At 41.3% G+C, this 24,011-nt stretch overlaps 1 protein-coding gene across 1 annotated transcript in view; it reads right to left on the reverse strand.

Moving 5' to 3' along the window:
* The window catches only part of TTLL7 (tubulin tyrosine ligase like 7), a 77,987-nt gene that overhangs the window by 15,658 nt on the left and 38,318 nt on the right, over window positions 1–24,011 (reverse strand). The window contains exons 10-17 of the mRNA XM_065409321.1: window positions 23,055–23,202; window positions 22,894–22,967; window positions 18,799–18,934; window positions 17,792–17,878; window positions 13,463–13,658; window positions 12,187–12,395; window positions 8,702–8,842; window positions 4,657–4,737 (exon numbers count right to left, since the gene is read on the reverse strand). Of these exons, the coding sequence (XP_065265393.1) occupies window positions 4,657–4,737; window positions 8,702–8,842; window positions 12,187–12,395; window positions 13,463–13,658; window positions 17,792–17,878; window positions 18,799–18,934; window positions 22,894–22,967; window positions 23,055–23,202 (1,072 nt within the window). The remainder of the gene's footprint in view (window positions 1–4,656; window positions 4,738–8,701; window positions 8,843–12,186; window positions 12,396–13,462; window positions 13,659–17,791; window positions 17,879–18,798; window positions 18,935–22,893; window positions 22,968–23,054; window positions 23,203–24,011) is intronic.

Raw genomic sequence — 24,011 nt, forward strand, 5'->3', positions numbered from 1 at the left:
AGAAGACTGCAAAGTCTGGGGTCTGGGTTCCATTATCTTTTTCCTGTACACTCCACTGAAGGGAGAATAATGTGCAATCTTGTCACGACAAGGTCATACGCGGCCAGACCTAGTAGTCAGAGCCAGAGTCTGCAGTTATGAGACAGGAGTCAAGAGTCGGCTAGGTTGGGATACAGGGAGATCAGAAGCAAGAGACAATCTGAAGATCAGAACCACGAGTCAGAGACCAGAGTCAGGGCAGGTGAGGATACCAGGGAGTCACGGGCAGGAAACAAATGAAGTCAGGAACCACAAGTCAGATGTCAGGAGTCAAGCCAGGTTGGAATGCCAGAAAAATCAAGCAGGAGCAGGGTTAGGGTTGTCAACTTTCTGATTGCAGAAAACCGAACACCTTTGCCCCGCCCGCTGCCCCACCCTCACCCCTTCTCCGAGGCCCTACCCCCACTCACTCGATCCCCTCCCCCACCCTCGCTCATTTTCACCAGGTTGGGTTTGGGGGCTGGAGTGCGGGAGGGGGTGAGGGCTCCAGCTGGGGGTGTGGGCTCCAGGGTGGGGCCAGAAATGAGGAGTTCAGGGTGCAGGAGGAGGCTCAGGACTGGGGATTGGGTTGCAAGGGGGAGTGAGGGCTCCGGCTAGAGGTGCGAGCTCTGGTGCGGGGCCGGGAATGAGAGTATTTGGGGTGCAGGAGGGGGCTCTGGGCTAGGGCCAAGGGGTTCGGAGTGTGGGAGAGGGTGCAGTCTCTGGGAGGGAGTTTGGGTGTAGGACAGGGCTCAGGGCTGGGACACGGGATTGGGGTGTGGGAGGGGGTGCAGAGTGCAGGCTCCAGGCGGCACTTACCTCAGGTGGTTCCTGGAAGGGGCTGGCATGTCTGGCTCCTAGGGGGAAGGGCCAGGGACCTCCACGCACTGCCCCGTCTGCAGGCGCTGCCCCCACAGGTCCCATTGGCCAGGAACCACAGCCAATGGGAGCTGCGGAGTGGTCACTTGGGGCGGGAGCAGCATTCAGACCCCCTGGCCACCTCTGCACCCAGGAGCCGGAGGGGGCACATGCCAGCTGCATCTGGGAGCTGGGCAGGGAGCCTGCCTTAGCCCTGCTGCGCTGCTGAATGGACTCTTAGGGTATGGCTACACTTGCAGCTGTACAGCACTGTGAGTTAAACCCGCCTTCGCACAGCTGAGAAGGGAAAGCGCTGCAGTCTGTTCACACTGACAGCTGACAGCGCACTGGCGTGGCCACATTTGCAGCTGCATTGGGAGCGGTGCATTATGGGCAGCTATCCCAGCATTCATGTGGCTGCAATGTGCTTTTCAAAAGGGGGGGGGTGGAGTGTGACAGGGAGTGTGGGGAGAGAGAGAGTGGGTTTTGGGGTGCTGAAAGTGTGTCAGCACCCTGCCTTGCAAGTTCCGACCCCTCTGCCCCCCCTGCTTCTCATTCACTCACTCAAAGCAAACAGCAAAATCTTTGCTTTTTCTCTCTGATAGGGAGCTTTGAAAGGGCACTTCCACATTCCTGGAGCAGATCACAAAAATGAAAAGAGTGGCTACTTGATAAGGGGATTATCACAGCGCACCAAGTTAACTCCTCGTTCACACTGACACCCGGGAGTTGTAGCCACTACGCTGCATCTCTTATTCCTCTCGGGGAGGTGGAGTACCTGCAGGGCTGTAGCCAGGGAGACACAGCACTGTACGTGCCTTGCCAGTGTGGACGGGGAGTGAGGCACAGCGCTGTGGGCGGCTTTATTGCACTGTAACTCGCAAGTGTAGCCAAGGCCTTAATGGCGCTGACCAGTGCTGACCGGAGCCGTCAGTGTCCCTTTTTGACTGGCCGTTCCAGTCGAAAACCGGGTGCCTGGCAACCCTAAGCAGGGTGCAGGAGGCACATGTCCCACAGTTCAGAACCCAGTTGTTTGGACAACTTCCTGTTCCTGCTGCTGGCTTACATAGGGCCAGCAGGCCAATCAGCCAATTTGGGACTCCACAACTGGACCTCACGCAGGGGCTGGGCTTTGTAAGTCTCAGGTAAGCTATTGCTAGCAGGCTGCAAGGTGGAGGGTTGGAGAGTGGCTGCTCCCATAAATCTTGCAGGCCCAGGTTTGAGACCTGTGGGTCATGACAAATCTTCCCGTTCTTCCTATAACCCACCACTCCAACTGTCAGATCAGCAGAGAGGCCTCTGCGGGTTTGGTGAAAGATGGGGAAGAGTGCTGCTGAGGCAGCCGAGTGCCCCTACTGCAAAGGATGGAACAGGTCTATGCACTGAATCTTGGGGTAATGACCCTCCCCAGTGCATTACAAACATGTAAGAGATAATCATTAGCAAAGGGTACTCAGCAGAGGGACCAGTAGCTGTCAAATAATAAAATAATTCAGTCTCAATCAATCAGTGGTGACTGCTACTACTACAATACATTGTGACAAAGTTCCTCCTCTATCTTGGTGGGTCCTGCGCTTATTGGCGGATTTTCTTGCCTCAGAGATTCACCATGTGGGTTGGGGAACAGCCCAGAAACCTTCCCCTCTGGAAGAACCCACAGTCCAGGTCAATTGGGAGGAACCCGGGCCCGCCCTCTACTCCAGGTTCCAGCCCAGGACCCTGTGGACTGCAGCTGTCTATAGTGCCTCCTGTAACAGCTGCATGACAGCTACAACTCCCTGGGCTACTTCCCCATGGCCTCCTCCAAACACCTTCCTTAGTCTCACCACAGGACCTTCCTCCTGGTGTCTGATAATGCTTGTGCTCCTCAGGCCTCCAGCAGCAGACCCTCTCAGCTCCTTGCTCCGAGCTCCTCACACTCGCACCACAAACTGAAGTGAGCTCCTTTTAAAACCCAGGTGCCCTGATTAGCCTGCCTTAATTGATTCTAGCAGCTTCTTCTTAATTGACTCCAGGTGTCCTAATTAGCCTGCCTGCCTTAACTGGTTCTAGCAGGTTCCTGATTACTCTAGTGCAGCCCCTGCTCTGGTCACTTCGGGAACAGAAAACTACTCATCCAGTGACCAGTATATTTGCCCTCTACCAGACTCCTGTACCCCACTGGTCTGGGTCTGTCACAACATGCACTCTATACTTTTTAAAAAAGTCTTTGCAGAAATGTGGATTTATGTTGCCACTTTATATAATTGCAAAAGACCTTTAATTAAGTTCACAGCTAACCTGCATTATCAAGTTTTCATCATGTCTTTGTCTCTATACAGCTATGCCAGTTTTATAAAACTGTATGCATAAATCTTCCATCCAACGTATGAACTTGAGGTCAAATGGTCAATTACATCACATCACAATGGACAAGTTTTCTTTATAGCAGCTTGTCTGTGCCCAGATCCAAAAACAGAGCAGTAGTTTAATGTAGTATTCAGCGTTACAGAGATTTAAAAATTTGAACACGAGACTGCAGATTTTGTAGGGGCAATTTGAAATGTGGTTACAACAATTTCTCCTGTTCCTTTATAATGATGTTTCACCCTTCCTAACAACAATACATATTATATATTAAGCATTTTACTCAAAGTGCTTTCCACTGTTTTCTTAAAAAAAAAAATAGATTGGGAAACTGAGGTACATAGCAGGTTAAGTGACTTGCCCAAAGTCAGACAACAAGTTCTTTTCAAGGGCAGAAAGAGAATCCAAATCTCCTGACTTCCAGTCCAGTGATATATTGACACCATCTCACCTATTCCCAAATCAAATTTCAGCTATTTTAAGGAAAAGGGATACTGGTTTACAAAGCCGAGATTGACTAAGATATGTCCATTTTTTAAAAAATGGAGATTAAAAATGAAGCCATTAGCACACTATAAACAAGAGCAGTACCCATGTACTACTTCTGTGAACTGGAGAAAGCATGACAAGCAATACTAATCTTTCGTGGGAATAAACTATTTGGCAAAAGAAGAGGAATAATTACCAGTATTTGTAAATTCAATTGAAGATTACAACATTGTTAATCTTTGTAGCTCTACCTCCAATTCACTGCCATGTCATTAACAAGCCATCTGCTAAGATATTACACTCAAAGGGCCAAATTCAGACTCAGACAACTGATAGCTATATTTACTTCTTTTCTTTTGGTGGGTGGGAGAAGGAGTTTGCTTCACAGGCTTCTTTGTACTAGAAGTGACAATTCTCTACTGTTTACTGTTCTAACAATCATTTTTTCCACAGGCTCACATTATTGACCCTCCAGTTGCAAGACCTCTCTCTCCCCCACATGTTGACTTGCAACCACACATGAGCTGTGCAAGGTATACTCCAAATAACACCTGGCACTATGCATACAATTCTACACTAAGATACTAAAAAATTGGTACCCAAAATTAGGCACCTCAATCCATATGTAGGCTCCTAAACGAGTAACCATATTCTCAAGAATGGTGCACATACAACAACTCCTACTGAACAATTACCTAACTTTAAACACCTGGTTTTGGAAATTTTATCCAATGGCCAGATTCTGAAATTAGTTACACTGGTATAAATATGAACTAACACCATTAACTGCAATGGAATTATTCTGTATATACAGTGGTGTCACTGACATAAGAACACACACGGTGGCCCATATTCTGACATCTCAAACTTTTCCATGGCAGTCACTTCTAAGTGCATGTTCACTACTTAATAGCATTTTCAAAGGTTGAAGTGTGCATCACTCACCTTTCGTTGTTTAACAGAGTCCAGTTTTATCAGCCAATATGAAGCCACATTTGTTTTATGGTATTTCCAATTATCCATAATCTGAATTAGTTGAAAAACAAAAGATAAAAACAAACATCTATAAAGAATGGAATCTGACATTTCCAGCAAAAATATTACATTGGTAAAATACTTTAATCGTTTAAAAACAATCCCAGCATTTTGTGTAAAAAATAAATTAATTCTCTATAAGAAATGGAAGAGTGTCTTCAAATTTAGGAAAAGAGGTAATGACTTTACGCCAGATCCTGGCCCCTGTTCTACCTGATCATGCCATTCTAGCAGTGCAAGCAAAAGCACGGGGGTGGGCACAGAGTTCAATATTATATAACCATTGTTTATTCTAGTAAATATGAAGTTTTGTGCTTCATGTAGGTCATTAGATGTAACTTTAAAATACCCTTCCTAATGTATTTTTATTTTTCCTTGGTTACATCTAAATATTAATGAACTATTAACATATCTTTTAAATGTCTTGCTATTCTGCACCTTTGGCTGTATTCCAGATCAGTATCTATTAACAATTTTGCCTCAAAGTCATCTAACACACCATCACTTTGTTATCTGACCTCTTCCAACCTTGAGATTCTTATTTTCCCAGAGAAGTTTGTTAAGTGGCTTTACAGAGGACTTTGCAATAAGGAAGCATATTGTCATGCTTAATGTTATATCAGGACATGCCACTAGATGGAGTACATTTTGAAGAAAATGTTGAAGAAGCATTTTACTTTAGTTCAAAGTCTAGAAAACAAATAGCCTAGGGGGAGAAACCTATGAGTGAATTATTCCAGTTATGCCTCAGTTCCTATCCAGGCAAAACTCCCTTTGAAGGGCCAGATTCTGTGATCAGTTAGAACAGACCCAAAACTGGTAGATTTGGCTACCAGAGGATCCAGTAATGCAGAGCCACTGTTGCAGCCCCTACGTCACCCTCTTCTGAACCCACAGTATAAGGGTGTTCACAGGGGAATGGAGGCAGTTATGTGGCACTCCTTTACCTTGGTAATCACTGACTGCTGGAAAAGGCCTTGGGAACAACCGAGAGACAGTTTGGCTCAAAGCTGGTTTAGACATTATAGGTAGATGCTTCAGAAGCATCTAAGTCACTAGGGAGCCTAAGTCCCATTGACTTTCAATAGGACTCAGGCTCCTAAATCACTGAAGTGCTTTTGAAAATTTTACCCAGTGTTATCACCCAAGTGAACCAATTTCCCAGGAGCAAAGCCAGAGATTTTACCCAGCCTATTTGACACTAGGCATATGGCAATCATGTTATAGGGATTCACTTAATGTAGAAGGCAGGTTCTTCGCTAGCTATGCTGTACAGTCAATGAAGATGTTTTAAAGGAACCGTGTGGCTCAAAAAGTCTCTCAGGCTCACAGCCCCATTCCACAGCTTATCCAGGAAGAAAAGAGGAGCCTATCAAGCTGAATTTTTGCATACTTACTGACATACACCACAAATAGCAATTAGGAACAAAGGGAGCTCTCAAATTAAGGCTATAAAGGGGGCCTTTCCTATCACAGCAATTGGCATAACAGGCCTTGCGCTCCTCTTCAGTGATCAAGAATTAGGCGAGGCCCCACACATACCAGGGAATTTTGTTTTTCAGATGGCCCGTAGATAGGTCCCTACCAAATTCACGGTCCATTTTGGTCAATTTTATGGTCATAGGGTTTTTAAAATCGTAAATTTCATGATTTCACCTATTTAAATCTGAAATTTCAAGGTGTTGTAATTGTAGGGGTCCTGCAAGGTTATTTGGGGGAGGGTTGTGGTACTGCTACCCTTACTTCTGTGCTGCTGCTGGTGGCGGCACTGCCTTCAGAGCTGGGCAGCTGGAGAGCGGCGGCGACTGCTGACCAGGAGCCCAGCTCTGAAAGCAGAGCCACTGCCAGCAGCACCGCAGAAGAAAGGATGGCATGGTATGGCATTGCCACCTTGACTTCTGCACTTCTGCCTGCAGAGCTGGGCCCTCAGTCAGCAGCTGCCACTCTCCAGCTTCCCAGTTCTGCAGGGAGCAGCACAGAAGGAAGGGTGGCATGATATGGTATTGCCACCCTTACTTCTGCACTGCTGCTGGCGGGGTGCTGCCTTCAGAGCTGGTCGTCTGGCCAACAGCCACTGGTCTCTGGCAGCCCAGCTCTGAAGGCAGTGCAGAAGTAAAGGTGGCAATAACATGAACACCCCCTCCCCCCCAAAATAACCTTGCAACTCCCTTTTGGGTCAGGATCCCCAGTTTGAGAAATGTTGGTCTCCCCCCGTGAAATCTGTATAGTATAGGATAAAAGCACACAAAAGACTAGATTTCACGGGGGGAGACCAGATTTCATGGCCCGTGACGTGTTTTTCATGGCTGTGAATTTGATAGGGCCCTACCCATAGATTGACCAAGGTTTGTCTGACGCCTGTGCTTCTGGGTCACACACAGGAATTAAGTCCTGGAGCTATAGTCAGTAGAGCTGGTTCAAACTCAGAATTTCCATTCTGTTTGAAATTCAGAAATTTTGAAAAAGTTTTTGTTTTCAGAAGGAAAACTGGAAATTTTGAAATTTCCCCCCCAAAAAAAGTTTTAAAAAATTGTTTCAGAAATCTCTCTTTTATATGCAAGTTTGTGGGGTATCTTTGCCCTCTCAGAGAGGCTGGATTACTATATGGAGCCAGTATCAATGGCCATTCAGGATTTGCATGGCCCAGAAGGCAGTGGACATTTCCAAATGGATAGTGTCTGGAGTCAGGAAGAGCTTTGCATACATCTTCATCATAACAAAGAAAACTGCCTGTGCAGCCCCTACCAATAACAAAATGAAAGCTGCTCAGTTCCCCTGCAAGTGGACCCCTGATTGAACCAGGATACATTTGGTTTAATCTGCGACATGTTAACATGTGTATGTTACACCTTTGCCAGACAAAGAGCAGAACACAACATTGCTATTTACTTTTTTCATTGTTAAACTGATGTTTATTTCTTTGCTCTTCGGCATTTTCAATGTTTTTCCAATCTGCACTTTGTCTCTCCTAGTATCTCTTCATATTTCGTATATTTTCTTTTAAGATTCCCCTTTACTGTTTAGCATCAAGCACAGTATTCATCTCTTATTCTTTCACCTCCTTTCATATTCTTCTTTGTTTCACGCCAACTACTAAGGCTCAGAAGAATGTTAGATAAAAGGAAAAGCCAAGCTGGCAAACTGAAGGAGCCAGCAAGAATGCAAATGGTATTCCTGGCACTTGTACTCAGGCTTCTACTTCACCTTATTGCAGGGGTAGGCAACCTATGGCACGTGTGCCGAAGGCGGCACGCAAGCTGATTTTCAGTGGCACTCACACTGCCCGGGTCCTGGCCACCAGTCCGGAGGGCTCTGCATTTTAATTTAATTTTAAATGAAGCTTCTTAAACATTTTAAAAACCTTATTTACTTTACATACAACAAGAGTTTAGTTATATATTATAGACTTATAGAAAGAGACCTTCTAAAAACGTTAAAATGTATTACTGGCACGCGAAACCTTAAATTAGAGTGAATAAACGAAGACTCGGCACACCACTTCTGAAAGGTTGCCGACCCCTGCCTTATTACATACCTTTCTTAGTTCCTTAGCATGCCTATTCAGGGGTAGTGATAAACATGTCACAATCCGTATTCACATTCTATGAAACATAACTATTAATTAATTGTAACATTCTTCTTTGCTTACTTAAAAGTTTGAACTTTAACAGGACAAACCTCCACAATTATAAACTTAAGTTACTCAAAGTTCCTAATTATAAAGGTTTGTCACATTTTAGAGAGTCCTAAGAATGATTTGTGTTGTTCTTTTAAGGTCAGGTAGAATGTAGAAATCTGAGCTTTTGGAATGCTTTGATCTATGGATTCCATGAGCTCTAAGGCCACAGGAGCTCATGAATCATCAAATGTACATTTTATTTTCCCAAGTTCGTAGGGGCTTAATATAAAACAATAAGTGTCCTGTGATGCATCTTTCTCATTGATAGATACTTACATTTTCTATAATTAATTCTGCCTCTTCATCTGTTTTTCCTGGGAACTTGATCCTCATATCATTGAAAATGACCAGTGTCTCTCTTGTCAATGCCTCTTCTTGCTCTTTTGTTCTCTGTTGAAGCAAAGACTCATTCAAAAATTGATATGGAATTGATTTAGTATAGAGTTAGTGATTTCATGTGTATCTTTTATATGAAAGATATTTTCATGGTAAAAAAATATTTATTCCCAAACAGAGGAAAATAAATAGACTTTTTAAAAAGAAAGTAAATGGTATAGGTATATAATACATACACTTTATGTGTACATTAACATATATAAGTATTGACTAGAACTTATAAAACACTGCAAGAGAAGTGAAGTCTGAAGGTAAATTTGTTTCAGACAGATGAGCAAAATCTGCTATATATTTATGATATACCCCATTTAAAATATACAGTTGAAACCCAACAAATTTAAATTTAACTATTATTTTATGAGCAAAGAGGATTCTCTATGCAGCCACTAACAAACAACCTCACAGAACTCTACCACTGCGCCTTCAATATGAGCTGAGACATCCCTTGCTATCCAGTCCTGCGTCTCAATTGAGCACAAGTTGCCAATCATATGAAAGAAATCATACCAAACTTCCATGCACAGGTTCCGTAAATTAAGGAGTGAAATCCTGCTAAAGTCAATAAAAGTGTTGCCATTGACTTCATGGGGGCAGGATTTCAATCTCAAGTTATGAATGTTTTTGATCAATATTGAGATGAACCTGTATGACAGATGGCTAAGATTGTCTAAGATGTTCTAGTTCCCTCAGGATGGTGCTATAGGGGCAGAATTAAGGTTGTTTGTGATAGATAGATAGATAGATAGATAGATAGATAGATATTTCATAACTTTGCTTTTGCATACTTCAGAATGTTTGGAGGCTTGGGATGGGGCTTGATTTTCTATTTGTTAAAAGTTGAACATTAATTTAGAATTTCCAGGCTTTCTAACATCTGTGGATTTTGAGAGAAGTACAGCCCTTATTCTCTTAGGGCTTTTCTTGGCTGAATTAAGTGATAGATACTTTAAAGCTTAACAAAATAATTTTGCCATATAATATATAATAATTTGGCTCTGAAATAAAGAGGCATCTAATGCCTCTTGTTTATTTCTATTTATAATTCTGGGTTTATAGCTCAAGTATAGGTTGTTTTTCCATATTTAGGTGCCATATCTTTATGCATTTGGTTTTTAAATCAATCTAATTAATGGTAATATAAATCACTAAAAACATACTTTCTTCTCACTACTCAAAGGGCTGATAAACATACACTTCCCAAATAATTTATTCTGAGCATACTAAAAAGTTATGGATGATCCTTTTTAATTTTTACTCTATCAGCAATATGCAGTATATTATACTTGGTTGCAAAAAAATCATACAGTACTGTGCATGGAACTCAGTCCATAAAGTTATAATTAAATCTTTCCCACTGCTATTCTGTAAGTAACTTTATTTGCATTATTTTAAGGAATATGACCCCAGTTTTGTCACAGAAACAAGGATATTCTGTAATACAAGATCTCTGCCAGTAGTTGAAGCTTTCTCAATGAAAAAGTAAATCTGGTTTCTTACTTATGTTTATTTAAGTGAGTAGCTCATTTTCAGTGGCATACTGTGACAGACTCATTTTAATCTCTCAGTAATTTGTATTTGATATAGATCAGAATTAATGTGAAGAGAGAAGTCTATACTAGCCCTGTAACAATAAATTCTCAGGGTATGTCTTCATGATAAAAAGGAGCTTTTTTAACCTCGAATTAGCTAATGTGAAGGGAAACATTCTTAACACTTTGTCTGTAGACACAGGTTAATACCTTTATAATCCTGTTAGCTGAATTTAAAGTTGTTAAACTGTATGTACAAAAGATGGTCAGGGATGTTTTACATCACATCAGCTAACTCAGTTTAAAAAAAAGAACCTTTTTTTTTTTTTTTTTTTTAAAAGAGCCTCAGAGGCAGCAGGCAACGAGCTTTTTGCCAAATTAAATCTTTTGGTTAGGATTAGCAAATGTTAGAAAGGTTAATTAGCATCCCAAAATAATTTCTCACAACAACAGACATTCCTCTGATGGGGAGAGCGATTGAATATGTGGACTGAAAGTGCCCATTTTAATTGACATACCTCCAAAGGATTATTTGGGGGTGATAAGATATAAAGGGGACTGGAAAACAGGAATTGAAATGGTTTAGCTACAGCACTTAATATACTCCTGAATTAATTTGGGGACAGATTTGGCATGCGTGGGGCATACAGCACATCACAGAAACCTGTAAGGAATAACGGAACTGTGAAAGGAGAAACCAAAGAGGATGATCTCAGATAGGCTGGACAGAGAGGGGAGAAATCCAACTCTAGGACTGTAAGGCTGTTACTACACTGCAACAAACCACAAAAAAACAATGAACCTACCTATCTTAATTCCTGCCACGTGTAAAACTATATATGTGGTGAAAACCCTTTTAATCTGATCTTCTGTTTATTCTTAAATACGTCTTGTTTTTAATTAGGCCACTTGGGCTTTAAGGCTTGTCTACTTAGGCATGCATTTCAAAATGAGGAAAAGCTTTGTCTTCATTTGGGGGTGGGGGGAGTGTGTTTTTTACACTGAGACAGCTAATTGAAATTAGTTATCTCAATGTAAAATCCTAACAGAGACAAGGTCCTGTCGTTTTTAACTTTATATAGCTGGTTGAGGTAAATCCCAGGAGTGGATGGTACAGATTTTACCTCAGCTAGCTACATCGAGTTTAAAACTAGCTTTACCTTGTCAACTAGGTTTTTATACCAAGATAGGTTTCTCAATGTATACACATACCTCTTGTTGCAGGGAAGATATAGCCTAAGTCTTACTAATGCAAGCCCTGCTTTACTCCAATGCAATGTAAGGGATTTATACCGATGTTGAAACACCAGCATAGTTCTGCCAGTGTAAAAATTCTTAGGTAGATAAGCCCTTATATTGTTTGGGAAATCAATAATTCCAAATCATTCACACAGCCTGTCCTGGAGAAGAGAAAACCCTTCCATCTTTTAGACATAGTGCAGGAAGGGTGTTTGGAGCTCAGGATTCTCAGTCACAAGGGCACAGACTAAGAAGTCCTTTCCCATAAGTTGTGGTGTTTGTAGGGCTGCAATCTAATGGATGCACCGGAAACATGAAAGAATCACTGCAAGAGCTAATTTTAAGGAACATAAAGGTGTAGCAGTCCAATACTCCTGAGATTCTATTAAAACACAAGCTACTTCAGTACCTCAGGATTTCTGACATTGTATCAAGAAAACTAGTAATGTAGTAGGAAAACTAATATTATACACCAAGATGATGACAGTACTGTGTTGAAAGAAATTCAAAATCTTATTGAAGCAGTATTACACAAAGCAATACTGCAATGCACTTTTTAGATAAATAAAACACATTGTGATGTTTTTATTAACTTACCCCTGAAGAGTGTACTGTGCCCAGACTAGCAGTATTACACATTCTGACTGAAGATGAATTACGATTTAAAGAATGGGACCTATTCATTGATGATGGACGTGGCATTTGCACTGCAGGTTTGGCTGAAAAGGGACGTTTCTCAGCGGCTTGTGACTGCATAGCGAAGCTTGATATTGAACGGGGACAGCTTACAGAACGCCTTATAGGACCTGTGGATGATGTGGAGGGTGAATATGATGGAGTTTTTATATTTTTAATTAAAGGTTTCCAGTGTAATCTGCCTGAAGACAAAGACAATGCAGGATATAATTACTTTCCGTCCATTTACTGTACATTCCTCTGTCATTACTGACTAGAGATCATGTCTATTGGAAATTATACGGTTCTCCAGTAATAAATGCTTTATGCAACCCATAAAAGTGCCCATTCCTGCCCCCAAATCAGTCTTCTTCAGTTAGGCTCAAATCCTCTCCCATGTACAATAAATTTGTCAAAGGGTGCATGCATCTTGTGGTTCAGTAAGATGGAATGTGAGCAGAGGATTTGGTGGAAGGGAGTAGGGACTTTGGCTTTTCTGGACAGCAGAACTACACTGATCCTCTACATTTTAGGCCTTCTGCAGCCCATAATAAAAATAAGATTCTGTTACAAAACAATTTTTGGCAGCAGTACCATATGCAAACATAACTACATTGCTATATAATGACAATTTTGATGCAATACTTCTAAACTGTATACTACAAAACACAAATAACTTATTGTACAAACCATGTCAGCACTTTAATATTCAATGTTACACTGTCTAGCTATTGTTCTTCTTATTTACCTGGAGAGTGACCCATCTATAAATCTTACCTTCTGCACTTCCTTAGATAGATTTTTTTATTTCCCAACAAAATCATGTTCAACAGAAATTAAAAACAACAACAACGAAGAATAAATTTGATGGCAACTTTGTCAGAAGTAATGAAAACAAAGAGGCGCATACACAACACATCCAATGGTAGCTAATGTTCATCCTTTTCTTTAGTACGTAGTAACCTGGCAGCAAGTCATGCATAGGTTATTTTGATCCAGCTTTTCTATCAAGCTGGAACTGGGTTTTAAAGAAGAATTAAACAAGCTAATTTGTGAATCCAGATGGTCTAGTGCCAAGGTTCAGACGATCAATTTTCAGGCATAAAGACTCTGTCACTGTTAAGTTCTGCAGCACAGGAATATCTTATCTGATTTTTGTGCACATTAGATTTAATCAAAATTATGATCATTCACTTACTGGATCGCTCTAATAATTTATACTTGTTTTCTTCAAGCTCATATGACACTTTCATCTCTTTTTTCTCATTGTGATCTTCCTTTTCAGTTTCCTCCTCCCATTCTGATGTGTTGCTGCTGCTGTCACAGCTACTCTCACTACTGTAGTTCCTCTGTTTTTTTAAGGTCTGTGAACTTTCTGGCATAGAAGACAGGGGCTAATATAAAAAAATAAAATGTATAGTAAATTCCTCCATTGCCCAAAAGGAGCATACGTAGGCCTTTATTCAGGAAAGCACATAAGCACATGCTTCAGGTTTTACTGAAGTAAACTTGAAGTATGTGCTTTCCGGAACTGGGGACTTAATACTCTTTCTCTCTCACACTCACTGATGGCAGAAATGTGTGTTAGGGTAATTGGTTTATTATTTCCCACAATACTACAGTATGTTATGAAGGGATTTTTGATTGTACAGTTCACACATCTAATTTCTATAAGGTGGTATAAGTCAATGATGTAATATCATTTTTATAGATTTTAGTCACTACATATGTTTATAATAGCTCGAGCTATACCTTACCAATGACAGTAACATGCAGACAATAAGCACAGCAGACAACTCTGGTCAATACAGTTTTGAAAGAGAAAATAAAAACAAATGGTACAAAAAACAGAAGCAGAGAGAAGAGAGCATGCTCCACTAGGTATCACTCTGGTGCTCCATATGCATATGGAATCATATACCATTAGGTAATTAATCTTGCACTATCATAAAAAGAATTGGGAGATAAGAAAAAACCAGCAGGAGACTGAGAAACAGCTGTAGAAACAGTAAGCACAGGCTGAGAATTCGCCTTCTTCCACCAACCATGAAGCAGACAGAAAACAGGAACATCAGTGCTAATAATCCCCTCTGTTATATTTGTCACCACAAGAGGTCTCGTATTGTTATTTTTTTCTGGTAATTAACCATTTTCCCAGTTGAACAGCCATATGATGTCTATATGTCTGCTTTCCAATGACTACTAACTGTAAGGCAGATGCTTATACCATATTGTCACTATCTCATCTTCCTATTCGCTTATTGGATAGCAAATTAAGTTTATAAAGCAAAAGTTAACATGGTACATAAGAACATGGTAACTGAATTTGTTTTGGGAAAGGTCATAGTCATGCTGAAAAATATTTCAGCATGAATTTAAAATGTTATATGCCTTACAGTGCTCAGATACTTTGGTTATGGGCAGCAGTACAAACCCTGTTAAATAGTACTTAGGTAGCATGTACTTTACAAATAGACACCTCTTTTCAAAGACTTTTCTCCATAAAGGTAAGGCGAAAAATTTCTAATAGCAACCTGTCAGGCACAGTATGCTTATCTTAATCCAAACCAGCTAAGAGAACGTGGAAGAAATGTACTGTAGGGTGACCAGATGTCCTGATTTTATAGGGACAGCCCCAATATCTGGGGCTGTGTCTTATTTAGGCGCTTATTACCTCCCACCCCCTGTCCTGATTTTTCACACTTGCTGTCTGGTCACCCTAGTGTACTGCCATTGTATGGTCTTGGTAATTATTCAAGTTAAATGAAGTATGTTTTGAGGGTAACACTTTCTTACCACAAGGACCAATTTAGGTACATTATTGGGTCGGTACTTTTTCAAAAACAGATTTCCAAACAGAAAGTACCTTCCCTGGGTCAATTAACTAAGAAGGATTTTCAGCAATACAAAAAAAAGTTGAAGACAAAAATGTAAAAACAAAAAGAATTTCAAAGAAATTTAGAAAAAACACAAATGACAGACTCATTTGCGCTGAAAATGATCTCTTATGGATCATCTGGACCTTTTCTCTGCATCACAGCAAGATTGACTTCAACATCCCTAAAACATCTATGATAAATGAACAGATCTAGTTTTAAAGGCTGGAGTAAATGTGATTTACCAACCTTCCTTGACAACTTATTCCATTGCTTAGTAATTCTAATTATTAGAAAATGTTTCCTAATTGCTAAATCTAAATTGTCCCTATTTAAACCCATTCTGTTTTGTTCCACAAGAACAAAAAAATGACAATTACTAATCTCCTCTAAAAACCTGGTATTTTATAGTTTAATTTTTTTTATTCTTGTGAACACACTGTACAAAGAACAGTGCAACATAATGAACATGAGGAAATAAACCTTCCAGTGTGTGTGAGGCACCTTCTAGAGGCTTTTAAATTATCCACCCCCAGTTAGAAAAAGGAATTGAAATCTTGGGGCTAGAGAGTGATCTTTGGTGCATGGGCCAGAGAGTTAACCCATTTGCTTACAAACTCCCTTTAAGTTTAATGAGTTTCTTGCAGAAATCCCTTTAATATCAATTGGGTATGCATAGATCCTTTTTTAGGTCCCAGTCCTGCATACAGATCCACCCATATGGACTCTTACTCTTGTATAAGGTTCCACTACAACAGTGTTTCCCAAACTTGGGACACTGCTTGTGTAGGGTAGGGCCGCCCAGAGGCTTCAGGGGGCCTGGGGTCTTCGGCGCACTTCGGCAGCGAGTCCCAGAGCAAGTGAAGAACCCGCCGCCGAACTGTCGCCGAAGACCCGGAGCGGAAGGAGCCCTCGCAGACAAATTGCCGCCGAAGACCCGGAGCGGAAGGAGCCCTCGCAGACAAATTGCCGCCAAAGACCCGGAGCGGAAGGAGCCCTCGCAGACAAATTGCCGCCAAAGACCCGGAGCGGAAGAAGCCCTCGCCGCCGAATTGCCGCCAAAGACCCGGAGCGGAAGAAGCCCTCGCCGCCGAATTGCCGCTGAAGACCTGGAGTGGAAGACGCTCCGAGTCTTCGGCAGCGGGTCCTTCACTCGCTCCAGGTGTGTTCGGCGGCACTGAAGGACCTGCCGCCGAAGACCCGCCGAAAACTCTCGTGGGGGCCCCTGAAAACTCTCTTGGGGGCTCCCACGGGTCCCGGGGCAAATTGCCCCATTTGCCCCCCCCCCAGGCGGCCCTGGTGTAGGGAAAGCCCCTGGCGGGCCGGGCCGGTTTGTTTACCTGCCCCGTCCGCAGGTTCGGCCGATCGCAGCTCCCACTGGCTGCAGTTCGCTGCTCCAGGCCAATGGGAGCTGCTGGAAGCGGTGGCCAGTACATCCCTCGGCCCGCGCCGCTTCCAGCTGCTCCCATTGGCCTGGAGCAGCGAACCGCAGCCAGTGGGAGCTGCGATTGGCCGAACCTGCAGACGGGGCAGGTAAACAAACCAGCCCGGCCCGCCAGGGGCTTTCCCTACACAAGCAGCATCCCAAGTTTGGGAAACACTGGTACTACAAGATCAGGTCTATAGTTAGCATTGTTTTTTGTAAGGAAGTGTAGTCCCAGATTTGTACATAAGGGTAATGTTCTGAGGAACAGAAAATGCTGTGAAGCTTTTCTATTCCTTTACACACACACAAATCCAGCTGAGTTCAAACACCTAAAATATGAGCTTTTCTAAACTGAGTTATGAGTTAGAAGGATTGCAGAATGTAGGCAAATAAATAATTTAGGCTTGATAATACAATAATTAATCTTTGCTGACTGGTGAGAAGATGAATTTAATGCAATGGGCTTCGTATGAACTGTGCACTATCAGCAGAAACTACACTAAAACTAATACATATTTCACTTAAAATTTGATTCTGGATATGAAACATCCTCTGTAGCAGGATGACACTTTTTGCAGTACATAAAGTCTCACACATAATAATAATCATAATTAATACTTTGAACTTCCAGAGTGCCTTTCATCCCATGACCTCAAAGTTCTTTAACGACATTAATAAATTAAGGCTCACAACACCCCTTTGAGATAGACTAAGGATATAAAGCAGTGGTGGGCAACCTGCAGCCTGTAGGCCAAACGCGGCCCATCAAGGTAATCCGCTGGCGGTCCGCCAGACAGTTTGTTTACATTTGCACAGCCACCCGCAGCTCCCAGTGGCCGTGGTTCGCCATTCCTGGCCAATGGGAGCTGCGGGAAGCAGCGGCCAGCATGTCCCTGGGAATTTAGTTGGGCAGATCGCAATTTCCTGGGCCCAGATCTTTGCCCCTGCTGCAACCCAAAAAAACCTATACAAGGGAGCTCTGAGAAAGAAAATTCCCGCAAGAATCCCCACGTGTAGTTCTGCCTTTATAATTCCATTTGAAGTCGTGGTTTGCCCCCTCACAGATGGGCCAAGGAGCTCACCTCCAAATTTCTTGAGCTTAAGCTCCACAAGGCTGGAGAGGAACAATATACATGTACCTTGTATCCAACCCATCCACTGCTGCCTGCAGCTTGCCTAGCCTAATCATCTTTGGCACAAATTAATTTAAAAATCAGTCAAACACCTTGGGTCCTCGTTGCCTGGTGGATTTTCCCATCAGTTTTTCATCATCTAGTTCACATTGCTCCAGAAGATCCAAAATGTCTTCCTCCTGAAAATGTGAATATGTCTAGGATTAATGCAAAGCGATGTCATTAAAAATGACAATTCAAAACAGATCCCACCTTTCCTCCAAAGGTAAAGTGGCAGCTTGGATTGAGATTTAAAAGTGGTTTTCTGATCAAATAATCACTAAACACCTGTGTGTGCACGAACGTGTATTCACATGCTTCCAAAGACTATTTTGATAAAATAATAACATCTTTTCCTCTGATATACGCCATTCTAGTGGAAATCAACGATACCTGCAAGAGTGCAAGCTGAATTTGACCCTTATAGTTTGTTAATAGCTATTTGTGCGAATGGTTGGACATAATCTTCTGTTAGACTGCTGGTTGATATGTTATTGAAAAGGTTATTTCCCCTAAGTTTGTAATAATTTCTCCAATTTGAACAATGACTTCTAAATCATGATAAATTAGCCACTTGAAGAATGGATATATTTGAAATGGCCATCTCTAGGAATTTCCCCTGAGCTAGGGGGATCCCTGAGGGCCATAGCTGGCTCTATGACAGCTGTTGTCCCACCCAGCTATAGTGGGCAGGCTGGGACCATTACTGGGGGAGAAAGAAGGTAATTATCAGTAGGCAGAGTGGTCTTTATGGGGGTTTATGCCAGAGTTTAGTTTGGCCATGGGGCAGGCTGAGGATCAGGAAAATGGCTTAAAGCTACTTGTCCTATCTCCACCCAGGGTCTTATGTCCAGTGCAGTTCAGCCAGACTCAGGAATTTGGCCAACAAGCTGCATGAAGAACAACAATAAAACTACAGAAAAATTGTAAAGTGTTGTTATTAATGACACATGAGCAAAGATGGAGCAAAGATGATTCAAACCTGATTCAAAACTTCATGCTGGGTCATGGAATTCCAAGATACATAAACTTTAAAGCCAATACTTCTGCACACTAGTACCTTCATTCTTTTCAAAGGGTTATTCCGCTCCCGCTGAAGTGAAGCTGCTCTCCCAGCAAGGAACGTCTGGAAAGCAATGGCTAACAAACTCTCATATTTTTCAAGTAACAGCTTATCATCAGGAGGGTAAATTCGCCTACAATTAGAAAAAATGAAATGGAGACAAGAGTAAAACAAAGTTGAGCTACTGACCACACAAGGAATACAACTAAAGTAACTAATTCACAAAACTCGTTATGTAGGAGATTTATTTAGTCTGTAATTATTATTAAATGCATATTGTGAATAAGACTCTCTCACCTAACTTTAGCTCAGTGGACACATACATGCTTTAGCTAGCAACTGGCTGCTTTAAAAAAAAGAAAGAGAGAGAGAGAGAAAGAGAGACACACACAGACAGTGCAGGTTCTTCTACAGAAATATCATGACAGTCTTGGAATACTCACTGAAATTCAACTTCAGATGTGAATGAGGCATGAAACATTAACAAAATACTGTATTCAGAGGCATGAAATATTTTGTTTTGGAAACAAAGCAATACAAAAGGATTGAAAATCTTACTGATTAACTACTATGCTTTTATGGGCCTGCTATAAATTAAATCTTAGAGATGTACTGCATTACCCCAGTAACCCTTTCCACATAATGGACAGGAACATTCACTATTAGAAAAACATTATCTAACAAAGATGGAGAGTGGCTCCGATTTTCCATTATAGCAGCTATGATCATTATTCTTTACAACTGTGGGTAGGGAGATTATGACAATGCAAAACTAGGACTGAGTGATTTATGCACATTTACAAAGAAACAGTTGGCTCTGAAGAGAATCATCCCTAATCTACTTGTCAGGAAAAACTGAAGCATAGCCAGAGACTGTAAAACCTGGTGACTAATTTCTAACCTACATTAAGTGGGCAAATAGATTATAATCAGTCAGCATCATGTAACTGGTGTATTTTAGTAGGTCTCTAAGGGTATGTCTACACTTAATTGTAAACCCAGGCTCAGGTTCAGGTTCGAGACCAAGCCCCCTTACTGTCCACACACAAGCCTTTCTGACTTGGGTAAGCAAGCACACAGGAGCAGGATGTGGGTCCAAGGCCAAGTCCCACTGTGACTCTGGTCCAAGCCCTGTCATTTTGAAGTGTGGACGCAGCGCAAGCCATAGACCCAAGTCAGAAGATTTGCATAGTACAGTGTGAATGCATTAGCATAGTTGAGAGATTCAGTTCCAGCAACTGTAAGCCTAGGTTTACAATGCAGTGTGCATGCTCAAGCGTAGGCTTGGAAACACAAACTCCACTAGTGCAGGTCCCACAAATGGAGGTTTACAGTGCAGTGTAGACATACACTAAGTCTTGTGAATTTTGTAAAAGGATCGCTCCCCTTTTGCCTGCTCACAATGTTTGGCTCCTTGAAAAACTACCTCTTGCAGTGACCTTCACTCAGATGGGGAAGAGTGGTCATGCTCTCACTAGACTTAATTAATATAATCCAGGCATCTGCCAGAGAAGATTGCTGGAGAGCAATCTGCAGCACTCTCTTAACTAGTGGTTGGACAAATGTTCTTCTTTCCCAGCTGTATGTGAAAAAACCTTTGGTTTTCAGTTTTCATAGAATCGCATTAGTCTAGATTCACACATATTGGTTTAAAATAAACATAGTAGCTTTGGTTCAGATATACTCTTGTATAGTTTCCCTTTGCATGCTATGGTGAACATTCAGTGATCTCAGACCAATGGAAAATTCTCCACTGGTCTAAAACAAATTAAAACCTAGCATAATTCATAACCATGCAGCAGCTATATTTTGTGTGTATTACAGACAAGGCTGTGTCAATGGAGAAATTAGGAGCAACCATAGAAGTTCCACAGAGAGCAAGGGAGAATTAGAGAGGGCCAGAAGTTCATCAGAGAAGACAAGGGAAATAGCTAGTAGAAACTTCCCCACTCTGTCACAAACGTTAACTTCATTTTTCTTGAAGGATCTCCAAAGCGTTAAGAGGACTGTGAGGGAGAGTGAATATAAGGTGTGAAGACTTATTTCATGAAAAAGGCTCCCTGAGCCAGTATGAATCTGTTGGTAAATTTTCTCCCATTAACAAACAAACAAACAAACAAAGCATTGAGACTATATTCTAATGCACAGATACTGGCATGCACAAAACCTCAGATAATTGATTTCTGGAAAATCACTTCTATAATAAATTTGAATTTCAAATCAATATCTTCTTCAGTAAAAATGATGGAGTTGGTCCTAAAATCAGTGAGAGTTATAGTTGCCTAATAGATGCTCTGTACTTCTCGGGATACTGCCTTATATTTATACATTGAGAAGATAGTGGGCCACATTCTGCTCTCAATTATACAGGTATTATATGACGCCAATAGTGTTACTGTGCATTTAGATCAGTGAAAATGAGTGAAGAATCTGGTCCAAAGTGCTTTCTATTTCAGTGCAAGACAAAGGCAGAAGAAAATATGCCTGACTAATATAAAGAGACCATTCGTTCACAAAACAATTACACTCAAAGGTCTAAAACACGTCTGTCAATTGCATTTATTTATTGTTCTTTACACATATAAACAGACTATTAACTGTAAGGTCAAAGGAACCGTCTATTGTGATTGGAAATGCTCCTCTGCTTAAATATAAATAATTTACACATGTTCAGCTAATGAGAAGGTTCATTCAGCAATCTAGTCCCTCTGTTTCAGGTTCTGCTTTAAAGGGACAAATACTGGTCCAATTGAAGTCAGTGGGAGTTATGCAATTGAAGTGAACAGGACCAGGATTTAGCCCTAAGTACAGACCTGTTGGTCTCAGTGCAGAGCAGGCCAGAGCTCCTTGGTAGCAATCAATTTTGTTTAAAGGGGGGAAAAAAGTGGTGTTTCTGCTGATTTAAAAGAGGCCTAACAATAATTTCATTGGAGGGATAGGCATTATAATTCAATATGAGGAAAATATACTCCACTGCAAAGGGCCCACATGAAACCTAAACACTCCTTAAGCCCCTCAAATTCAGCAAGGTACTTAAGCACATGCCTACCTTTAAACATGAGTAGTCCCACTGAAGTCAATGGGACTACTCATGTGCTTGGAGTTAGGCACATGCTTAAGTACCTTGCTGAATCGACACCTGAAGATATAGAACCTGCCCCAAAACCTACTGAAGTCAATGGAAAGACTCCCATTCACAGAATCAGGTCTGAAGTCAGTGCAGACATACAAGTTTCTTGCGGTTCTCATTTAAAACACTAATGTCATGCCATGCAACAATAGTAATGGATTGTTCATCTTTCCATATTGTAAGGGAGCTTTTTTTTAAATCTAGATTTTTTTCATTAACATTTTTAAACAATTATTTACTTGTATCTTAAAAGTACAGAGTCAGATCCACTTATACAGAGGTGGCATAATGCTCACATACGTACTCCCTCAGTCCTGGAGTTGATGTTAAAAACAGCCTTTATTCCTTAGGATGTTACTTTCAAATATAATATTTACCATAGATACTTACGATAGAATAAAATTGTTGCCTACTTAAATTTTGTCTTTTCAAGTATTTAATCAACACGGTGTGCTTTGTCTAGAACATAACAAAATCTACATACTATTAACTAGTGGGACCTTTGCTCCATTAAAATTGTTGTTTGTTATTTTCAAAGGAAAAATACCTAAAGACATACCATAGATAGGCCTCATCATTATCACCCCCTTTCTGCCTCCAATTTGCTAGCAATAGGAGTGTTGCCTGGCTGCAGGAACAGGCCCTTTATCTGTAGCCATGCTTCTCAGTGCACTCAACATTTAAGTCCAAGTCTTTCAAGTAATTATGCTGGTGCCTATAGACCATATAATTGATGCCTTATAAACGCCAGATGCAAACACAGACCTTGGATTAGAAGTCCTATTACCTGGGAAAAGACAGCATCTGGTGAACATCAATACTTAAAATAAATTCCTGTAAATAATTTTTCTGCAGAAAATCTATCATTGTCTCACAATACCTATTTCCATTATTCTTAAATAAATCATTCAATTCTGGACTGATTCATCCCACTCAAGCAGGAAGAGGGAGGGCACAGTTACCTGTAGTTCCCCATGTGTCTGTTTTCATGCTCTTCTTTGGAAATCTGTTTACGAACTTGCACAAGTCTTTCTTTCTAGAAATCAAGTAAGAAAGAATTAAAACTGATTGAGTACAAGCCTTGGAAGGGAAGGAGGAGTAGCTTTGTAAAATTCCTTTATACCAGTTCTTCTCTTCTCCTCTCTAGCGTGTGGCGCTGTTTTTCCCAGTCAGAGGATCCTGGTGACAGTCTTTTCATTGAGCCTTGACCATAAAGTCTCTTTTGAGCCTCAGCTTTTTGTTGGGCTAAGTTTCTCCTTTTATCACTTGTCCTAAAATAGAGATTACATTCAAATATGACTCAATTAATCTGGAAAGCAATAGCTTTTAATCAGGATTAGGAGATGACTGCATTACATTGTTATAAACATAGCTGAATTCTTAGTTTTTTATAATGAAATCTTTTGTACATATTTATCTGGCACAGTCACAGGATATGGTCCCAACATGCAATCAGACCTGCACAGGTGCAGAACCCCCAGTAATTTTAATGGGACTCCATGTAGGCAGACCTCTATAACTGTGCACAATCCCACTGAAATCAATGGGGTTCTGCACAGGCACAGGGGTCTGTCCTCACAGATCCAATTCCAGGACTAGGGTCTAATGTATTAAACCTCTGTGTAGAGGTTGTCACTCCATACCCTCTTACAACACATGTGAGCTGAGAGGTACTTTCACTGTAAAAGAAACCCCCTGTTTTTTCCTATCAAACACACTATGCTGTAGATCTTATAGAAAAGAGAAAAAATAAATACTGCTTAAGAATGAATTCTTATAGTATCAATTGTTGTGGCTGTGATAACTCTATGCTTTTTAGTACAGTACTGTACTGATTTTGTGCTACCACCCAATGTGCAACCTTGACCTTAATTTACAGTAATTATTTTCCATTAGGTTTACAACTGAAAACTGCACCATTTCCTCCAGTTTACCCCCGCTTCTGTGTTCTGGTGTTAGTAGAAATGGATTGCAGTTGTGAATGCTAGTGCCATCAGATCAAACTACCAAAGTGACAGTGAACCCATGCCAGCACTTACCATCCACACTCTGAGACCTGAGTGAAAAATTATTAAAACAA

Source organism: Emys orbicularis, chromosome 8, assembly GCF_028017835.1.
Source record: "Emys orbicularis isolate rEmyOrb1 chromosome 8, rEmyOrb1.hap1, whole genome shotgun sequence".
Lineage (NCBI taxonomy): Eukaryota > Metazoa > Chordata > Testudines > Emydidae > Emys > Emys orbicularis.